This window comes from Centroberyx gerrardi, chromosome 11 (assembly GCF_048128805.1).
Source record: "Centroberyx gerrardi isolate f3 chromosome 11, fCenGer3.hap1.cur.20231027, whole genome shotgun sequence".
Classification (NCBI taxonomy): domain Eukaryota; kingdom Metazoa; phylum Chordata; class Actinopteri; order Beryciformes; family Berycidae; genus Centroberyx; species Centroberyx gerrardi.
Genome location: NC_136007.1, coordinates 7,728,874 through 7,751,048, shown reverse-complemented (window position 1 = coordinate 7,751,048; position 22,175 = coordinate 7,728,874). Strand labels below are relative to the sequence as shown.

General features: G+C 42.6%; 1 protein-coding gene across 2 annotated transcripts in view; it reads left to right on the top strand.

The window, feature by feature from the left end:
• Nucleotides 1-3,616, top strand: part of rapgef6 (Rap guanine nucleotide exchange factor (GEF) 6) — a 176,530-nt gene extending 172,914 nt beyond the window's left edge. For both annotated transcript variants that reach the window (XM_078286483.1, XM_078286482.1), the window contains one exon: nt 729-3,616. In XM_078286483.1, the coding sequence (XP_078142609.1) occupies nt 729-751 (23 nt within the window). In that variant the 3' untranslated portion in view covers nt 752-3,616. The remainder of the gene's footprint in view (nt 1-728) is intronic.
• Nucleotides 3,617-22,175: the final 18,559 nt, after the last annotated feature.

The window sequence follows — 22,175 nt, the reverse complement described above, 5'->3', positions numbered from 1 at the left end:
ATTAGTAGATGGCGGTTATAAGCACTCATGGAATGCCTCTCATCCAATCACAATGCAAGATCAGAAATAATTGTTGTATAATTTCACAGGAAATGTTGCCATTGTGGTAGATGGGTTAGGTTGCAGTGGTACAATAGTGTGTGGTGAAAGCTCACTAGCAATGAAATACTGGCAAAAACAAAGTATTGGTGGATGTTTGTGAGACAAAAGTACCTTTTCTTTTACAAAAGAGTCAACACTTCAAAAGTGTTTGGCTCAGTTGGATGGACACACCCAAATTAGCTCTTAGTTTGCTTTCAAATCGCCAGGTTCACATCTTAGATCCGACCTTCCATTCACATTGTATTGTACTGAAAAGGGAGCGTGCAAAATTAGCATCTGAGCTGAAGGGTATTTTACTACTGAAATTGGGCGGCATTCCCCTTTTAAATTTGACCCACATGCATTAAAACATTAAAACATGCATTAGATTAATACAGGACAGGGTTAATACAATATGCCGAACATGTTGGACATCATGTCCCGAAACATTTCATTTCCTAGTATCCTTTATCGCATACTGCCTGTTTAAAGTTTCACAACTTTCTTTAGGAAATGAGCTGTTTTTTCCAGCTTTTTGTTTGTTTATTTTGGTTTTTAAATTGGTCTTAAATTCATTTCCAGGTAGCATTAAAATGTCTTAAATTTAGCTTTCTGAAACCTGTCCTCTCTTCTCTCTCGTCTTCCAGATGAACAGGTTTCGGCGGTGTAAAGATGGTGACGTCACACTCACACACACACACACACACACACACACGGACGAAGGCGTGTTGGACGGGCCGTGGACTAAGCTAGCAGCCTGCTGTCATCCCCCCTCAGAGCACACTCTCCTGGCCCCGCCCACAGCCCTGTGTGACATCACCACGGACCATAATGCACCTCCAGACCAGACCGTCATGCGACCTCTCTCCACCTCCCAGGACTTGTACAATCATCTCTTTTTAAACCCATTTTAAAAAAGAAGAACAAAAAAAAAAGAAACTTTTTAAAACTCGAACGAAATGGAACAAGGCGCAGTGTGATGATGTCACATCGCATTAGTTGGACGTCAAAAGAAACGGGACAAATAAAAGAAGGAAAGAGTGGCGACGACGACGAAGACGATGCCTCATGAGAAGAAGTCAACCTCCTCGGAAACAGACCACCACGTACCTCCATTTTGCGCTCCAAGCTCTCTTGTCTAAAGGCATTTTACATTGTTTTTACAGTCTCAACGTGTTGTACAGTGATACTTTTTTGTAAAGTGTTTTTTTTTTCTTTTTTTTTTTTGCGGTTGCATCTCTGAGCTTTAAGCAGTACGCAGAGAGTTTAGCTTTGAGAATAGCCAGGAGGAACGGGCAAAGGGATAGAAAGCTACAGTCAGAAGTGTAAGTATTACGACAGTTAGCTTGTGTGGTTTTTTTGTGTTTTTTTTTTTTTTTGCTGTTGACTCATCTACAGAACAAGAGGAATAAGAGGCAAAAAACTAGGAATGGGATGATCTGCTTATCTCATGATACGATTCGATACGCGATACGGGGTTCACGATTTCATACGAGCACGATGCGATGTGATAAATAAAAGTTCAGTTAGCACCAAATCTTTCTAGCAATGGCACCGGCTCGCTAGAATGTAAACAACAATTTAAAAATGTCATTACAAAGTGCAAATAATCTAATTTGGATGGAAAGCTTGTGAAATTGTGATGGGCAAGCCGTGACATTTGTGATTACTACAGCAGAATAAAATGGCACGATTCATTTTTCTGCCCCACGATACGTATTGTCACGTTTTTGTATTGCGATATATTGAATTTCGATATATCGTCCCAGATTTTGAGCATCTGATTAGGGGTCTTTATGGGCCTCTATGTTAAACCCCTTAAAAACAATAACAAGGCACTGGTGATGCCAGTGATTCAATGCATCTGCCCCTGTACAAACACACCAAATACATAAAAAAACAACAGCATCAAAACCCAGCTTTACCCCACTGTCCCAATACTTACACTTTTGACTGTTACACCTCAGATTTGAGGTGAGGAAAGCCCTCAGTAGCCAAGAGGGGGGGGGGGGGGGAGGTCCCTCCGGATATTTCTCACTTCCTGGGGAGGGAAGTGAAAAAGCCTCCTGCAGGAAAAGAGAGTGTGTGTGTTTGTGTCGAGCACTTATTGTACTTTGTTGAGCTTTAAAAAAAAAACCAAAAAAAAAAAAACCCACAGCATCTCTCAGGCAGTTTTGTGTGTCTGTGTTGCGCGGCCTGGCCTCTCTTACTGCTCGTTCAGACTAACGCGAGGTACTTTAGCGGCATGCTGCCTCCTGGATGTTCTATAAAAACTGTATTATAACTCGTTTTTAATGAGCTGAAGAACAAATGCCTCGCTGCTTCCCGTAGAGTAAAACACGTGTTTGTTATTTTATTGCAGTAGCTATAATAAAACAATAAATTAGCACTGTATGCTCACACACGCGCATGCACACCCACACACACACCCACACACACCAAAATTTTTGTTGGTGTGCGTGACAAAGGAATGCTTCATGCAGCAGCAAACAGTGTTTACACCGACGCTTACACATTTGTTTACAGTGTTTATTAGACTAGCAGTTGTCTATCGAATTACAAGCTGAAATGTAAAAGTATGACGCTCCAGGTTAATTTGATCTTGTAAATTTGTTTATAATGCAGCAGGAATATGCGGATGCGGCACAAACTACACTTTCACTATGTGCTTTTTCGACCCGGCTGGCTCAGCGCCCGTCTCATTTAAGAGACGGGGCGGCGAGAGACACGTCGAGGGGAAAATGTATCACGCCCGGCTCGCGTCTCCAGTCCTCGCTCACAGTCTGCTGCCCTCACAACGAGGACATTTTTGTAGAATATTTAAAGGATTTGCTTGAAATTGTTTATTTGTACCGAAAGCAAAAGGCTAATTTGTACATTCGGAGTCGTGTGTAACCCTGGAGGGTTTTATTGTGTTTAGCTACGGCGCAGCGGGGGCGAAACTGGAATAAGACGCTCTTCTCCTCTCCTTCAGCTGTCTGTCTCGCGCTCTGTGATGCTTCTTTTGTATTGTTTTGCCATACAAAGACTTGAAATTATCAATGGTAATATATACATTGCATATATATGAATTTATACATATATTTTTTGTTGTTGTTGGTTTTTTTTTGCCATAAATTAATGTTAACGGATCATGTATAGATGAGAAAAGAGAGTCCTCTATAAAGGCTATTTTTAAATATTTTGTTATAAGAAAAATCCGAGGTTGTGATTGCCCTGTTTCTGTCTTCGGGCAGGAATCTGTAAAGGAATTTTTAGTTGTTGTTGTCATTGTTGATTAGTTGTTTTCCCCCTCACTCTGTTTTTTGGTGCCATTTCTGCTCTGTCTACACATAATTGCTGCTGTGTTTTGGGATTTGACTGCTTGTGTGTTGTGTAGATGTTTTTTTTTTTGTTTTTTGTTTTTTTTGCAAGACTGGGATCAAGATAGCATTTAAAAAAAAAAAAAAAAAAATCCCATTTCAATTCTGTCTGGATATACAGCACATAAGGAAAAGCTCAAAAGCCCTTTTCAATAAAAGCCCTTTTTATTTTGCGGCTTTGATTGTTCCTGCCTGGAGAAAGGTAAGGGTTTATCCCTCGTGGGTCTCTTGCCATCAGTTCCATGGCACAAGGCAAGCTCAATCAAACTCAGACTGGATGATTGAAAGGAGTTTTTTGATGCTATTATATCCCCGTCTGTTTGAGTTTAACAGAACAAGCCCCGCCACAATGCCACATCTATTATAGTCTCTCTCTCTCTCTCTTTTTCTCCCTCCCTCTCTCTCTGTGTATGTTAACTTTCAACTTTTCTCCCCACTGTACTTACTGCTACTGGATTTAACCCCATTGGTTTGGGGTTAACATGAGTCGTCATATTCCTTTTCCTTTTTAAAACGATCTTGACAGTGGAAACTCACACTTTGAAACAGGCTGAGAGTCAGGAGCTGGAGCTGGTGCTCTGACTCCTGGCGCTTTCTTTTTTTACTTTTTTTTTTTTTTTTTTTGCACAACGGAAGTCCTCAGATTCTAAACCGTGAATCAGTATTACTTTCTGCTGTTGCATGGATGGAGAACAGCGCTCTATGCTGATGCCAAACCTTATTGAAGACGTAGAAGAAGAGTTGGCCCCCCCCCCGAGTTTGCAAATGGCTCCAAGAAGTCGGAAAACAAACGGGCTTCTGGGAAAAAGAGTTGAAGAGTTTCATCCTAAAATGCGATTTTTTTTCCATATGATCAAATGTAAGAGTTTTACCTCCTTGATAGCGATCTTACAAACAGTTGTTGTCATGCTATTAGTAATAATAATAATAATAATAATCTTTATTTATATGACACCTTTCGTACTGACAATACAGAACACCTTACCTGCTTTCAAAGTAACAGCATTTTTTTAAGGTTTAATCCTATTTCTTTAAAAATGAGAACTCAGCATCAGGCAACAGTTTGTTTTTCCTGAAGCCGTTACACAGAGTTTTGGGATGAAACTCTTCAATTCTCAGTATAAGTTGATATTTCCATCTATGCTGTTTCCCAGAGCAGGAAAGAAAAATGAGCAGGAGTTGTGCCATCAAGAGGAGACAATTAATCTACAGGGGAGTTTGCCTTGTTATTCCTCTTAGGCCTTCTTCTCCCATACTGAGGCTTGTAAGCACTATATGGCTCTATAAGCACTCCCAAAAATATGCTAGAAACGTATCTTTTTTTTTTTGTCTTTTGGGCTAAATTCCATTCAGTAGAGCTCTATATAGGTTTAAAATGTCAGTGTTTTTGAATAATATAAAACTTGAGAATCCAAACTTGTGAGCAGCCTGATGGAAACGTCCTTCACACGGTCTTCTTCTGGCTGATTGGAGTTTAGCTCCGGTGTCCCGTCAAGTTCCCCTGGAATGCAATAAGAGAGATGTGAATGTGTTACGTAACAGCGCAGAAACATCCTTGGCATTACAGCAAAAAAAATGCACAAACAATAAGCTTGGCTGTGGTGAGTGTACTGCACAATCTGTACAAAAAGAGGTATTACTTGGTCTGTGGCTTCAAAGTTTTTTGCTTTCGTCTTACACTTCTCATAGCTGTCGTAACTTATGTCTTTTAGAAAGACAACATGATTTTGCTCGTACGCTTTTTATGTATTTTTACCAGTGATTGTAAATAGTTGTTATATTTTTGTTTAAGAGAATGTTTAAAACGGAAAATACCTTTTATTTCTCCAAGTCTACTGATATGAATTTGGACAATGAATAAACTGTTAAGCGTATAGAGGATTTTGTGTCTTTATTTACAGATGCAGCTTTGTTGCCAACTGTGTTTGTATTCTGATAAATCCCCTTAGTTAGTCCCAACTCCCATGGATACAGAGGAAACCATCAGAAACATCATTTATCATCTATCTGTGCTGCAACTATTCTCCACTAGTGCAGCAAAAAACACCAACAGCTTATTCTTTTCTCAAATGTTATAGAAGAAAATATGCATAAATTAACACACACCTCTAATATTTCCAACTACTACTTCCCTGACGAGCCTTTCAGAAGCTTCTGGTTGCTGAAAAGCGAACAGAGTTTGAATTTTATTGATGTAAAATGCTGGACTTCCACAGTGGCTCCATCTGTATGCACCAACCTGCGCTGGTGTTTGGAGTTTTTCTCAGATTAGATATTTATGTCCCACCTTCAGGAAGCTAATTTGGAATTCCTCTCAAAGAAACGAAGATAAATGGTATTTTGGGCGACCTAACCTTTTGCTATATCCTATGAATTTTCCTAAATGGCAACAGAATAACTTTATGCCCTGCAGAGGGGTCGAATCGGGCTTCTTGCTTTGTTCCCCCGTCAGTCTCGTCCTCTCTCTCTCTCTCTCTCTCTCTCTCTCTCTCTCTCTCTCTCTCTCTCTCTCTCTCTCTCTCTCTCTCTCTCTCTCTCTCTCTCTCTCTCTCTCTCTCTCTCTCTCTCTCTCTCTCTCTCTCTCTCTCCTCGTCCTTCCCGGCTGCGTTCAGCTGTGTATCGGATCTGATCAGACCCGGAGAGAGAGTCACCGGGAAGACGTGCTGCGCTCAAGGTCAGATTCCTTTTATTACCCGTTAAAGGTTTTACTGTCACACTGAGAGGCAGGGAGTCGTGCTGGTTGCTCTGTGTGTGTGTGTGAGAGAGAGAGAGACAGAGAGAGAGAGAGAATGGGTTGGTACCCTATGTGTGTGTGTGTGCCTCATCTTTTTCGCACTGCATGTGTGTGGTGTGAAAAATCACGTTGATTGGATTGCAAACCAAATTTGTACATTAAAGTGAATAGTTTGTTTTACCTTGTGATGATGATACTCCGGGTCTACATGCTGGATTTGACTGTTTCAAATGTCAGCAGACTATGAAAAGGGAAGAATTTAAACACTTGGTAATGTTAAACACCTCATGAAACGGCATCTTTACTTCCTGGATTTGATGCGTTTCCTGTTGAAACAGGATGTTGGGGCGGGACATAACGCAGTGAGGGATCATTCAAGAGTCCAAACCGATGGAATATCAGTCAGGGAAAGAGAAAGAGAGAAAGGCGGTTTCATTTGATGGGAGGGGTGCGGAGAGGCGGGATTGTTCAAAAATCTGATGGTTTTATTGGTTAGAAATTCATATTAACGCCTACTGGTGCAGCATGAGGTCACCATGAAAGATACTCTGTTTTCCAGGAAGGAAAAGTAATGGGAGTTACTTTCATGGTGACTTTAAAGCTGCATCAGGCAACTTTGCACGTTGATGGCCCAAAATGAAGACGTAACTGTTAAAAATTGAACTTCAATACCCAGAAATCCTCTAACATGACGTCAGTAAACTGCACACAGCACGCTCATGTTTACCAATTATACCAAAGGGAACAAAAGGTAGTGGTGAGTCCTAACGGTGGTGAGTCCAGATTGGATTTCACTCCAAGTTTTTCACTCTTAAGTTTCGATTCATCACTTGCTGTGGGTGAAGAAGTGTCCATACCTGACATCAGAATTTAATTTGGGCAAATAGGGCGAATCCACTGGGTCTCAATTAGGTGAGATGGGACGCTCTTCTCTGTTGCAGCCCCATTTCATGATTTAGGCTGATAGGACAGGTGTATTTTTATACACTTTAACGGGTATAAAGGTAACCTGGAAACCTGGTGAGTTATTTGTACTCCATCAGCATCTGAATGTGGGGTATCTGTATATATCTATCCCAGGACATCACACTAGACCAGTGGTTCTCGATGTGGGGTCCCGGGACCACCAGTGGTGCTTAAGAGGGTTCCAGTGGTCCTCCAACAAATTGATAAATTGTTAGAGAATGTATAAGAATGATTATTTTGATCATAGTTTCGCTGTTATCGCTCTACCTACAATACAGATTGTCATGGGATTCTGGACAAAATCATGTATAACAATCAAATAACATCAAAAAACATTTACAAATCCATCTTAGTGTGCTTGTTTCAAGCCACACCGGACAGCATGAGCGGCAGAAAGTTTCACCAGCTGAAACTAAATTTCCTAAACTTTCATGCGACGCTATCTGAGCTGCTTCTAAGAGATCTCTTGGTCATTTCTCTGTGATCGAGTGAGATTGATGCGGGATGGAGACAGAAAAGGGCGGAACAGGAGGGGAGGGTTAGGGCCGGCATGTTAAACAGCACATTCAAAGCGTCGGCCTCTCCACTTCAGAGAGAATATTCCAGAACGATGAGAGGAGTGAAAGTTCAGCTCCGAGTGGGATTTGGCTGGAAACGAGTCGGTGAAATTACACACAGTTTCAATTATACATCACAAAGGGCGATTTAGCCCCACTGGATAGCAAGGGGAGGAAATGTGGAAAAACGAGAACGCTTGGGTCTTGTAATATGTGCGGGCATGCGTGCGTGTGTGTGTGTGTGTGTGCGTGTGCGTGGATTCAGAGTGTGTGTATGTGTGTCACACTTCTCCTCTGTTTTGACTTTGAAGTTGTGACTTTGTCAGGAGGAGAAGCTGAGAGCAGGAGGAGGGAAAACGGAAACTTTACCACCTGAGGCTTGTGTGCACATGGGGGTTGGCTTTTAGCATATTCCTGTCTAAATGAAAATTTGTGAAGCAAAACAGTTTGGAAAATATTCCGTCACCTGTACAGTCCCCAACGCCGCCCTTGAGCATTTGTGTGTGTGTGTGTGCGTGTGTGTGTTTGCATGCATTTACATGGATGAGAACAGGTTGTTTTTTCCTAGCGTGACCCTAACCTTTCATGTCTTGTTTTCTCTGTGTGGGAGCATGCATGTGCAGGGAAGCGACTTGGTTATCCTACAGTGTCCTGGACTTTTTATATGTGTGTGTGTGTGTGTGTGTGTGTGTTTGCATGCATGAATGAAAACAAGTTGGTTGTCCTAGAGTGCCCTAACCTGTCACCTCCTGGTTTCTGTGTGGGTGCATGCAGCTGCTGGTCGTGATCACAGAGGACGCTTTCCTGAACACGTCTCCGCCTTTTTGCTCAGTTATTTTTCAGTGGTTTGGTTCGCAGCAGGGGCGCGTCTCCTCCAGACTAAGCACCTCACCTTTTGGACGTGTTTTGGGGCTCCCCTGGGTGCTCCGAGGTGAACATGTCTCAACTGTAGCTGCACCGCACACATTGCATCAGTGTCAGAGAGAAAATTAGCAGTGTATGGAGGGGAGTAAGCAGCCTCTTACAGCTTCTTACAGTGAGTAATGTTAACTTTAGCTACATCCTCCTTCAAGATGTTTATTCTCAACTTATTCTCAAATAGATCTTTATTTTCAACATTCTTACCTCAACTGTCTCACACTAATTAGATAGTTGTAAAGCTATGAGAATGAGGTACACAAACTTAAGTTATTTTATCTTGTATCCATACTTATCAAGCTTATTTTCATTTTTTGTGTGGTTTCAACAAATTTGACTCTTTTTTTTCAGGATAATGTAACTTGTTTCAGGACATTTACTTAGTAAAAGTGAAATTGTTTCTTTTTTCAAGATTTCAAGAAGTCATATTGGCCTGTATCAAGCGAAATGTATTGAAACCAGCAAGATGATCTGCCAGTGCAGCTGAAATAAGCTTGATAGGTCTGGAAACAAGTTCAAATCACTTGACAATGCCCTTTGACCTCTTGCTCTCTCTGTTAGCAGCGACGCTCAAAAGCGTCCAAGCTGACCGCCGCCTAAGCAAGTTGGTCATCCTCATGTATCTCAAACCTTTCATGTCTTGCTTTCTGTGTGTGTGTGTGTGTGTGTGTGTGTTTGAGTGTGTACAGTACATTGTATACTGGCTATGCACGCTTCGGCCAATTTCCATACAGTGTTGTTTTTGGTGAATGCGCGGTCGGGGACGAGGTGACTTTCGACCGAACTTCCCGAACAAGTCAGAGGCCAGTCGGTGATCAACGACGCTGTCGAGGAGCGGCGGCGTCCAGCGGAGTCATCAGTCCGGGTCAGAGGTCAGATTCATCTTCTTGTTCTTGTTCTTCACCCGCTACGCCACGTGCCACTTAAGGTCACCAGCCATTTTTCACAAAACCTGTGGTACGAGTTTTTTTTTTTTTAAAACAGTATTGTTCCCCAGTGGAACAATTAAGTCTGTCCACTTACCTGTTTCAGTTCCAGTACATCCTAATCCTGATTTGTTTAATTTAAAAACGAAACTCTGATTTTCTTCACATTTTATCAACCGGAGCTGACTCTGCGGCCCCTCACTGCGCCTCGCCAGACCGCTTGAGAAGCGCTGAGCCACACGTTGAGTCGATGTCCTCCGGGGTCGCTCCGGCCATTTGTCACTATTCCTCGAGGTGCAGCCGGAGAAGAGGGTGAGGTCAGCGTCCTTGCTTTTCATCGTCCCTCGTCCCCAACAATGTCAGCGACGCAGCACAGATATAAATGACCTGACAAGCCCGCAGAATGTAATCCAATGTTAAACTGCCTGCAAAGAATCCGTCAGAATGGGCGGAGTTCCAACCAGCTCCCCTTTTCAGTCTGTTATTCTATTACTTTGTATGAGATTTAGGTGTCAATGTGACTTCTAATATTATTTCCATCTTAAAAGACTCTCAACGATCACCACCATAAATTAGTGTAAAGCCACATGCAGAAATTTTTGTTCAGTTAAAAATGTAAGCCTGTCATTTGCACTCAAACATTTTTATGACAGAACTACACTACCAGTCAAAAGCTTGGACACACCTGATTGAATTTCATCATCTTAAAGCCATTTTGATCTAAAGGCTTATGCTTAAATGCTTGAGATTAGTTTCTTAGACAAATATAAATAGTGAAGTTGATCCTATGTATGAATTTCTTTCCAAAGCCTTTTGCCTTTCCATCAAGGCAAAGGGCGGCTACTTTAAAGAATCTAAAATATAAGACAGTTTTGATTTGTTTAACACTTTTTCGGTCACTGCATAATTCAATTTGTGTTATTTCATAGTTTTGGTGTCTTTACTATTATTCTAAAATGTGGAAAATAGTAAAAATAAAGGAAAATGCGTGTGTCCAAACTTCTGACTGGTAGTGTGTGATGGGCTGAACACTCAAACTGCTGTCATTTTGCCCTCTCTTCATACGGATCTGCGTGAAATCATATTTATTAAGCATTCTCCAGACGGCGGTCCTGACTCCCATGGGACTCCCCACCCTGAGAACGCCCTCTCCTCCTCCTCCTGTTCCACTTGCAGACATGAGGGGGCAGTGCTGCATTTTGGTAAAGGTGGCCTATGGGAAGCTTCATCCCTGCGTCTCAATACCCACAGGCATTAAACAAGATTTGTGAAAGAGGACTATGTGGGAAGCATATTTCCCCCCAGAGACTGGCCATCCCATTAAGGTGCAAATTACCAACACTGCGTTCGTGTTGGAACAACGCAATCCTTACTTTGTCGAGGCGATGATTATATCTGTCTCAATTGTCTTTGCCCTTTGTGCAAAGTCTCTTCTCGTCCCTTAACTAGTAAATGTTCTTTCCTGAGGCGGAAATGGCTGCCGCTCCTCCGCGCTGAGATTTAATTGTTGTTTTTAAAAAGGTGATTGTCCCTCTTAAGGTTTGTTTGTGTGTGCAGCCCTTAATTGAGTTAGTGTATGTGTGCGCATGTGTGTGTGTGTGTGTGTGTGTGTGTGTGCACGAGTGTGAGTCAGTAACTTCACTTGGTGTGTTTTTGGTTTGCATGCGTGCATGAACCAGTCTTACTTTCAGTGAGTATCTTGTGTGTGTGTGTGTGTGTGTGTGTGTGCGCACATGCATGAGTGTGACTTTGAGTGAGTAACTTCACTTGATGTGTTTTTGGTTTGTGTGTGCGCAGTCCAGTCTTACTTTCAGTGAGTATCTTGACTTTGTGTTCTTTGTCTCTGTATATACTGTATGTGTGTGTGTGTGTGTGTGTGTGTGTGTGTGTGTGTGTGTGTGTGTGTTTTCCTCATCAGCGCAGCACTGAGGGGTGGAGAGAGAGAGAAGCCATTAGGCAGTGTAATCTGTCCTCCCTAACCATAGAAGAAGCAGTTGTGGCTGCACATAAGGGCCTCATCATCATCATCATCATCATCATCATCACCACCATCATCATCATCATCATCATCTACTGTATATCATTACTTTAACCAGCAGAGTGAGATGCCTTCAGGGAGGGAGCAGACCCCATGCCTAAGTAACTAACAGTTGGCACACAAACATCTCTCTCTCTCTCCCTCTCTCTCCCTCTCTCTCTCTCTCTCTCTCTCTCTCTCACACACACACACACACACTCTCTCTCTCTCCTCTCTCTCTCTCTCTCTCTCTCTCTCTCTCTCTCACACACACACACACACACTCCCAAACAAATAATCACACTTAAGGTGCTTACATTTATGCTTGCGCACACACTCACCCACAAACATTATTTGCACTTACTGCACTGTGTATTCAAATGCACACACACGCACACACCACCCTCCAGCATACACACACACACACACACACACACACACACACACACACACACACACATACGCACACACAAACATGATTACTGCAGAACAAGAGGTTAGCCTCAGTCCACGTCCTCTCTTGTCCTTCTTAAGCAAGGTTGGCAAAGGATCACTCCAAGTGTGTGTGTGTGTGTGTGTGTGTGTGCACAAGTGCGTGCATGTAAGTGCGTGCAAGTGTTTGTGTGTGTGTTTACAAACTTGTGTGTGAGCATGTGTGTATGTACTTACTTAAAGAGTGACTTTGTGTGTTTGTACTTGGGTCTCTGCCCAAGTGTGCAAGCATGTATGCAAAATACGATGTGTGTATGTGTGTGTGTGTGTGTGTGTGTGTGTGTGTGTGTGTATTCCCATGTGTGTGTGCATTCGCGTTTGAGTGTGTCTAACTCCCACAGGGAGGGCAGCCACGGTTGAGAGAGTAAAGTAGCCCAATGCCACTTTCCAATAATGAGTCGGGTCAAATGGTTTAGAGTGGGAGGAGAAGGTCAAGAGTTTGAATGGGACAATCAACCAGATCCACCCCCCTTCCCCCCCCCTACCCCCCCACCCCCCCCACCCCACACACACACCGCTGACCCTCCTCTCCCCCACACACACACACACACAAATGTGGACGGACACACTTGACTTTTCTGCCCTTTAATCTGGAGGGGAGAGTAGGAGGAAGGAAGCGGAGAGTGGCGAAGGGTGAAGGGAAATGGAGAGAGGTTGGAGGGGAAATGTTGAAGGAAGAGGGGAGAAGATGGGAGGAGTTGGAGGAGGAGGAGAGGGAGGAGGAGGAGGAGGGGTGGGGGGCTGATGGTCCGCGGTCTCAGCATGACGTCTCCTTTTGCCTGCAGCGGACTCAGAAGAAGTGAGAGAGGTGGTAGAAGGGGAAGATAAGAAGGAACGGGAGGGAGATCGAAGGAAGAAGGGGAGAGCGGGAGAGAGGGCGATAAGGAAGGAAGGGTGGAAAGGTAGCGAGGGAGCGAGAGAGAGAAAGGGAGGGAGAGCGAGATGAAGAGAGAGAGAGATAGAGAGATTGAGGGAGTGTCAGAGTGAAGACCTAGATCCCCCCTGCTGAGGAAATGAGGGAAGAGCTGGATAGAAATGGATGAGAGAGGTGAAGGGGGGTACTTAGTGGGAGGCCCCCCTTTGCCCCAAGCGTATGCAGCGGGTAGGAGAGAGAGAGAGAGAGAGAGAGAGAGAGAGAGAGAGAGAGAGAGAGAGAGAGAGAGAGAGAGAGAGATCTCAGAAGACAGAGAGTAGATAGTAGTCAAGCAGATTAGAGACGGAGAAATCTCAACAGAGGGAGTTAAGGAGACTAAAGAGAAAGAGAAAGTAGAGAGTGACGGAGAGAGAAAAAGAGGAGACACACATCTGCAACTCCAACAGAAGCGCAGAGACAGGAGAGAGGGGAAAGAGCGGGCGATGGGGAGAAACGGCAAGAGAAGAAACGAGTCGAGGGGGGGGGGGGGGGGGGGGGAGAGGAGGGGAGAGGAGGGATGCTGCGGGTCTGACCTCCTCCTGTGCCTCTGAGCTGAAGCCAGGTCTTTGATCCTGCACTTCATTTAACTCCACTGTAGGAAACCCTCCCTATCTGATGCACAGGATTAAAGCCCCAATCCAGAATTTTATTTGGCCACATACATTTTTATTCGCATCGATTCTCGGAAGAGTTTCGTTTGAGTTTGACTTGTACTGCGTTTTGCAACTTTTCGCACAGCTTTGTAGCGTCGGAATTCAAAATACAGGCGTGCTCTCCTTCAGTTTTAACAAATATTACCGATATATAGGCAAACCTTTTACAGTCATAGGCTACTTTTAATAAAAACGTTGATTGGAATTCGTACAACCACCAAACAAGTTAGCCACCTAATTTTCTAGCACTATTCTAGGTAGACGAAATGGTAACTTCTTCTTTTTTAGTGTGGCAACTGAAAAGAAATGGCGCTGTTAGTCGTAGGCAGAGTGCGGGTACGAGTACAGAAAGGCAGGGGAATGAGTTTTGAAAGGCAGAAATCTCAGCACCTGGTGAAGAGTCATTAGTATTGATCTTCATCCCTATCAAACCCTTGCAGATATATAGCATTGTGGTCATTTTGTGCTATGGGGCAGTAAACCTCTTACCTTTTGCCCTTTTAAAAATCAAAACTGTGGCACAGCTGATACACATAAATTAGAAATCATCACTAGCACATCAAGCACACCTAAATGTGTCCAAGAAGACGTACAGAGACGCCCTTTGCAGACAAGACTATTAAAAGAAAGACCATTACAGGAAAGGTTGTGTCAGTCGCAGTAATACTACATTACTTTCCAGTGCCGAGGACGTGCGCCAACCACACTGGGACAACAAATAGCCTGCGCATTCACTTTCAGCTCAATAGCACACAAGACCTTGCTACATTCAAATGTTGGCACTGCGATCACAACACCATAATACTTACATTCAAAGATGAAAAATAGGGTACACGGGGATCTAGAAACACTACACTGCCGTGGATACGGCGGTCTCACTTCACAACCGGCAGAAGCAACACAGACTCACTCACAAACACAGACATAAGTGTTTTACTCACTCAAGTTATGGTCTCTGCTCAGCTGCTTAGACAGTGTTGCTTTGCTCCATTGTCTTCTGGACAAAATAATCCAAACAGGTGAATGAATTATGTACAAACCAAAGTCCTATTTTAAAAGCATCATCCTCCTCTCCTTCATATTGGCAAACCTACCTACTATCACTTTGTCCATGTCAATATTTATGTCCCGCTCAACGCAAAGCAAAGTGAGGCTGGACAGTCTGACATCATGCACACAAAACTTTTAAGAGCTTCCGACGATTGAAACTTCGTCCCGCACCGGCACTGCTGATAGGGATTGTTTTATAGAATCTGTGGACGGATGGTTATAGCTCTTGGTGTGCACAATGCATGCCATTGGCAGTAAGAAATGGTAGGACTGCGTCAGTGTTAAGATCCGTGGCTTCGCCATCGCGAGAGAAAAGAGAGAAACTCCTCCACAGCTTCCCTGGCTCGGAGATGTCTTGAGAGTAAAAAACGTGCAAGATCCAGCATTTTCCCTTCAGCGTCGGGGCGCCCGGAGCACTTTGGGCTGAGCACGGAAAATAGTTTGGCCATTTCTTTGAAGTCGGCAAATTGATTCTCGAACTGCTCCACAAAATCATCAAGGATGTCAAAAATACACCTCAGCTTTAAGGCGACTTCTACTCTGCTGAATTGGGTCGTCTCTCTGTGTTCCCGTCGGAAAAGCCTCTTCCTCTTGGTGGCTCCGTTGCTTTCTCTTCCGCGGTGTTCTCCATCGTGTCAAAGGATTCATCTGTGTTTAAGTCTCTGATCTGAGTCACACAGGTGTTAATGAGATCCAAGGCAGTGTTGATATCCGGTGAGTCCTTATGTAGCCTTGTTAGACAGGATGTGCGTCTTCTTAAGTGACATGTTCCAAAGTATGTCCTAAAGTTCCAAAGTATGTCCCAAAGTTCCAAAGTATGTCCCAAAGTTCCAAAGTTCCAAGTTCCAAGTAACTCTGTTCCAAAACACCAACATAGAATTTGTGCACAGTTTTGAGAGCAGGCCATCTTTAGTGTGGCATGACTTTGGTGCTGAATATGGCGTAGGGCCTTGAAAAGTACAGATAGGCTCTGTATCACTTCTTCTGTGGCTTGTTTCTTGGAGGCCCACCTTGTGTCCGATGTGTGTCCAACTCTTCAGCATTAGAACAGCTCTCTCCAGTTGCATGTTATCCTGTTTCCCATCTATTTTTAAACCTTGAAGGGCTCGAGGTTAGAAAGCAATACAACTTCTCAAAAATACAACAAAAACAACCTTTGCATTACACAAAGAAGCCGCAGCATCCATCAGTATTAGATTCAGTTCACATAGAAGTCTTTATTAGAACAGTTTTGTTGCACGCTGGCTTGCAACCCCATTAAGTGTCCAGACATCATCCTCGGCCCATCAAAAGCTTTGCCTTTATAAGATTAACTTCGACACCAAGGTCCTCGGTGAGTGCACCTATCAACAGATCAGAAAAGGACTCGGTGCTGCCATCAGGCAATTCTTCAAATTTCAGAAATGCTATTGCCTGTTTCCGTTATTGAGAAAATTGATCTATTCTCGGTATGTCAGTGGTCTCCCTGCGGCCATGAAATTCCAGGCCTGTCCAACTGAAAAAAAAAAACAGTGACATTGACCAACCTGTGAAGCCTCGTCCTGTTCCTTTACACTTGTTCTCAGTCCGCTTTTATCAGCTCTATCTGTCCTGACTGATGCAGTGATTGGTCTTCAAACATGACCAGCACTTCACTTTTCATGTTTCTCAATCTTCTCTATCCCTTTCCTCTTACGTAGAGAAGTCCATACTATAAATGTTTATTAAGAAATTTAAAGATGAACATGGAACACTTACATCTAGTTTCATACACTTTTACAATCATTTTAAAATGTATTCTGAGTGATTTATGGAAAAAAAACCTACTATATGTGCTACATAAAATATATGTAACGGCAACTGTAATGTGGTACAGAGTTGCAGGCCATTGGGGCCCCTCAAGGGGGTACAGCGACAAACATAGTTTATGGTTTAAGAAAATAAGCGACATTCAGACTCATCTCAAGATTTAATGAAATCATACTGTACATGAATTCTACCATGTTTTAGAGGCTCTACTGTAGTAACATTTGTATATGGTCTTGGTGAATCAAATAAATATGAATGAATAAATGAGTGTTAATGAATAAAAGTTGTTGCTGAAAAACCTGAAGGAACAGCATGAAGAACAGGAATTAGGGTTTGCTTTTGGACTCACTGTGCAATTGTTTGGCTACAAAACACCTGCATTATGCTGCATGAACTGTTTAGATAAATTTGTTGGTCATTCTATGCCATTTTTTGGAACTGTAAACAACCAGACCCTATTCTGGCATGAGGCTGTGTAGATAATGACAGATTTTAAATTTTTCGGGTGAACTGTTCCTTGAAGTGTTGCCAAAGTTAATTTGCTGCTCTGCATATAATCTCTCTAATTCTGCAGTTATTGTGATGCAACTTCACGCAACCATCGGACTTGTGGCATTTCTGGATCAGGATTAATCCCCAGTAGAGTCTGGCTGCAGACCTCCACCAGACGCCTTTTGATTAAGCTGCAACCATAGCTGAGCAATGATTTTTAAATTGAAACAATGATTCTTGTTTCCACAGTATGGCTGTGGTATTTCACTAATGGGGCTGCAGTAGCCTAAAGGTTAAAGAAGCAGTCTCATGAGCAAAAGGTTTGGTTTCTGGTTCCAATTCCTAGACCAACAGGGAAACTGTAGGTGAGGATATTCCCTTCCTTCAACAACTACTGTAGACGCACTTAACCTATATCTTTTCCATTGGAGTTGCTCACTAGCCAACAGCAGAAGACTGTGGTTGCACTGGGTAGGTCATGCATATGAGTGTGTGTAATTGTATGAATGTGCAACAGAGATAATACTAATGTGATGGTTTATTGATCCCTGTCAGGAAATTCTCTGTTCACTTGACCCGTTCTGGGGGAGGTCAGAGGTCAGAGTCGGCTAGAGAGCAGCACCACTGGAGCTGGTAGATAATTCAGCAGTTTGCTCAGGGAACGGCCTTAAACTTATTTTTAATCAATTTAGAAGAAATGATGTGAAGATGTATGTAGAGTACAGTATATGAAGTATGTATATGACATAGTATAGGATGTATATGATGTAATATATGATGTAGTATGGCATGTAAAGCCCTTTGAGACTTGACTGCGATAAAGGGCTATATAAATAAACTAGACTCATTGAAAAACACCCCTCTTTTTGTTTCAATAAATTATTTCAATCTTGCGTCATGGTCACCCCTAACTCAGTCAGGCTACAGTGGGCTATTCCACTTCTAGTGTGATTTTGCCACTTGACTTTAAGCTCTTTTTACTTGCCACTGCATCAATAGCTGAGATGAGAAGTAAAAAATCTAAAAAAGCTACCCATGTGGGGGTGGAGAAACAAAAAAAAGTGCCCTTGCATGTATACTTTCCTCAGCCCAACTTTAAAGTGCTGTGTAGAAAGAATGGATTAAAAAGGGAAAGGGTTGGGATTCAGGGGGCCCCATGCTTGCCTTTGCCAAGGGCCCCAAAATTACTAAATCCGCCCCTGGTCTTGGTCAAAGACACTTCAGCAAGGCCGGTGCTTGAACCCAGGAGCATTGCTGAAAAAAGACCACCTTCCCTGCATGAAAAAAAGTAACTATGGTTACAATGTGGCTGTCCACTGCAGTCAGCTTTTTGATCACGGCAATTAAAAACAACTTTTATGATTTTTTTTTATGGTTATTGATCAGTACATGTTTGTATTATCATGTCTTTTCGTCTGTCATCTCTTCTATTAGGATTTTTAAATACAGACTGTAACACTCTGCTCAGATGAAGTGCAAGTATGAAATAATTAAATCAAGTTTTTTCTTACATCTTTCATCACGATTCTCACACCTGGTGATGGCATTCATTTTCATCTAGATATCAGCCACCTGTCTGTTTAGAGCGGAGATTGTGAGGTGTGTAAATGATAAGGTGTTTGATACAGGGTGATGATAAAATGGTATAAAACAGATTGAGGGATGAGGTGACCACTATTTCATTGTATTGTATGGTTGTATGTTGTTGGTAACGGTGCCATGGGGTGATACATTTCAATCCTGCGGCCTTTCACCCTGCCTCAAATGGAAGATGATTGGTCAACTTCAGTAACATCAACTTTCTACATAAAAAACAAATTAAGGGGTGGCATTTTTTTCTAAATGCAACTTTGGCAAAACAACAAGCAGCACAATTTTCACTTTTTTACTGTGAACGAAGAACATCCAAGAGTGCAAAACCCATGAAAAAAACATAAGATTATCCATTTCACACACACCCCACCCCCCATAAATTTTTAACTTCACACCTTAGCTGCAGTTTTTCACACAACTCCAATAATCCATTTCTCAAGTGTAAATTAACTCACTTATAGCTTGTTTGTTTGTTGCACTTTGTATGGAGTGGTGCGGTACAGTGATGTACTGTATGTGGGTATATATAAAGCTAAATGATTTTATGATCATAGTACATAGCCTACTAATTTTACAATAAAACACATTGTTGTATAAGCAGTGGTTCTACTAAGTAAAGTAATATGCTGTGAGCTATGTTTGCTAATGGTTCTAACGTTAACGGATGTAAGACATGATGGTGCTACTGCTTAAGAATAGCTTTTCATTTGAAGGAGAGAATAAGAAAGTGTTACAGAGCGAGACAGGGAAGAGGTGGTTGTCTTTTAGGAGGGAAGAAGAAAAAAGGAGGTGACGAAGTAGTTGTTGTGTTAAATAGTGAAGTTGAATAGGCTAAATACAAGTAACTTTTATCCACAAGAGACCACGGCAGATTGTTTTACTATAGCACTTCAGTGTTGTAACCTACTATAAGCCAGGTAGCCTACTGTATTGTCCATGGGAGAGATGCAGGCAGCTGATCAACTACGGAGCCTGAGAGAAAACTCACTGCAGTTTCTCATTAATATGACATTTTTGGTTTTTGGTCAAAGCCAGCTAGCTTGTTGCCTGCAGTAGTGAGATTGAGCTGTTGTTTGCAGCACGTGTGTGCGAGAGAGAGAGAGAGAGAGAGAGAGAGAGAGAGAGAGAGAGAGGAATCTGAGTCACGGTAGCAACCGTTTGAAATGTGATTGGTCTATTTATGTGGCAACTGCAGATGCTGGAAAATGATAATTTCTATTTAAAATAAGAAAAGAGAGGGCATTATAGAGGAAAAGCACTGAATCCAGGGACTGTTCCAGGAAAATGAGGATGTCTGGTCATCCTGATGAAACGTATCCAGAGATGTACAGCTTTGCTATGTACAGTTTGAAGTGAAGGGAAATGTAACCTGTAAACATTGTCAAGTATGATATAGTTGTGTAACAGTAGCCAATTTCATACACCCTTGGCCAAATCCAGACACACACACACTCTGATATGAAATTGCATGTTTAGTTTTTCAAATATGTGATTTCATGTAATTTCCAATTTTCAAAAGATTTGCCCTAAAAGACTTGACACCACATCTAAAAGCGTCAGCAGAATTGTCCAGAATTGGCCACGGTTAAGCTACATGAGAAGCATATAAGTTTTAAACTCCCCTAAAACTTAAGTTAGTGTTCCAGTGTGAGTCCCGTCAGCCACCGCACACGACGCAGCCTTCCTCAGCTCTCTAATTTATCTTTCATTCTCCTTCTTCTCCGCTCGTCTAACCCCGAAGCTAACAGCTACACCGCTAACACGCCTCTCATCTCACACAGTACAAACATCATTTCGCTAGTTGGAAAGGCAGAGAGAGAGAGAGAGAGAGAGACAGAACGAGAAGGAGAGAGAGAGAGAGGGCCGGGAGAGTGATTCTGTGTGTCGAAATGAGAGGGAACGAGAGAGAAACAGAGACGGGAAGAATTACAGCGAGAGAGAGGAAGAGATACAAAGGCGGTCACACAAACCGAGAGAAAGATAGGAAGTGCTGTAGTTGAAAGAGAGAGAGATCAAATGGGAAAGAGGCAGTGAGACAGAATGACAGAGAGACAGAGAGATAGAGTGAGAGAGAGCAATCACCTATTCCATTTATCAGAAGTGGATTCTTTATGAATGTTGAGATGATGGGATTACTGTGTGAGAGGCTTTGCAGCCGGTGTCAGCCTGTCTCCCTAATGTTTGCAGTACATCTGAGCCGAGGACAGGAGAGTAGGCAAGTTTTAGTGCCTGGTTCCCACTCCTCCATCCCCCTCAAAACACTAAATCTGTCCTTATCCTTCCTCTCTCTGTTTCTCTCCGTCCCTCCCTCACATTAGCCATGTCTCCATCCACCTATCAGGCAGATTTTACGCAAACCTTTTGAAATGCTGCAGAAAATTAAAATGCAAATTAGCCGCGTTTCTTAATGTCCAACAGCAAAGATTCAATAAATGTCATGATTTATTTGACAAACGCTTCTCCGGTGCTATTTTTTCTCATAATGTCTTTATCGGCAAAAAACATTCTCCACGTTTCAACTTTTTTTTTTTGCGATATTGAGGACATTTTATGACTTTTTTTTTTTTTTTTTTTGCTGTTTCCACTGACCTTTTGTAATTCAGTAGGCTACATGATAATTCAACAAAAAGACTTGGATGCAAACCCGGCCAGTCTATTTCTCTCCTGCTGTCTCTGTCTCTCTTTCATGCCTCCTCTCAGATGTGTCTCTCTCATCTGACCGCAGCATGTGGTCAGTTTAACAGGATCCGTAGTAATGCAGCGAGGTAAAAAACTTTGATGTCTTCTTTCACCCGCTACTTTCAAACCCTATCTGCCTCTGAAAAGCTCCCCATCTTTAATTGCAGGGTAGATAGGCACTCTACTGTCACACCGGTTTCACCACTAGCAGACGTGTGAAGACGTAGCACAACTGTTACTTAATGTGGTTTACTAGTTTTTGAATAGATTGGAAAAGGGACATAATTGTAGGGGAGACTGGTATTAGCAATGGGGGGGAAAAAAAGGGATTCTTTCATTAAGACAGATTCTTAGATTAGGTTCTGACATTAATTTTTTATCCTCTTCTCAACTTCTCTCTCTCTCTCTCTCTCTCTCTCTCTCTCTCTCTCTCTCTCTCTCTTTCTCAAGCTGAATAAATATTAAGATGTGAGTCTGATTATGGAGTGATGGATGAAGAGAAGGATCACAATGCCTGGAGGGGACTATTTCAACTTACAAGCCGCATGTGTTTTCAAACCAGCTTTCATATAATTTAAAAGAACACACCCACACACACCCACACCCACACACACACACACGTTGGCGGACTCTAACCTTGGTTTTATCATTATTTTTCACTCTGCTTTGATGGACTGGACCTCCCGGAGACGCACCGGGACTGTTAGGATGGCTGTGTGTGTGTGTGTAGTGCGTCTGATGTGTGTGTGTGTGTGTGGGTGTGTGTGGGTGTCTAATTCTAACCGAATCTGACTCAAACACGCTCTACTCACAGGAACAGAATTATGTTTTCGACCAAACCGGGCTCCTGTTGTTAAGATGCACAGCGCCTCTCCTCCACTCCTTAGTGTTGCAGAGGAGGGAATAATATGTCGACTCTCATTAGCAGGCACACTGTGACATCTTCAGTGTGCT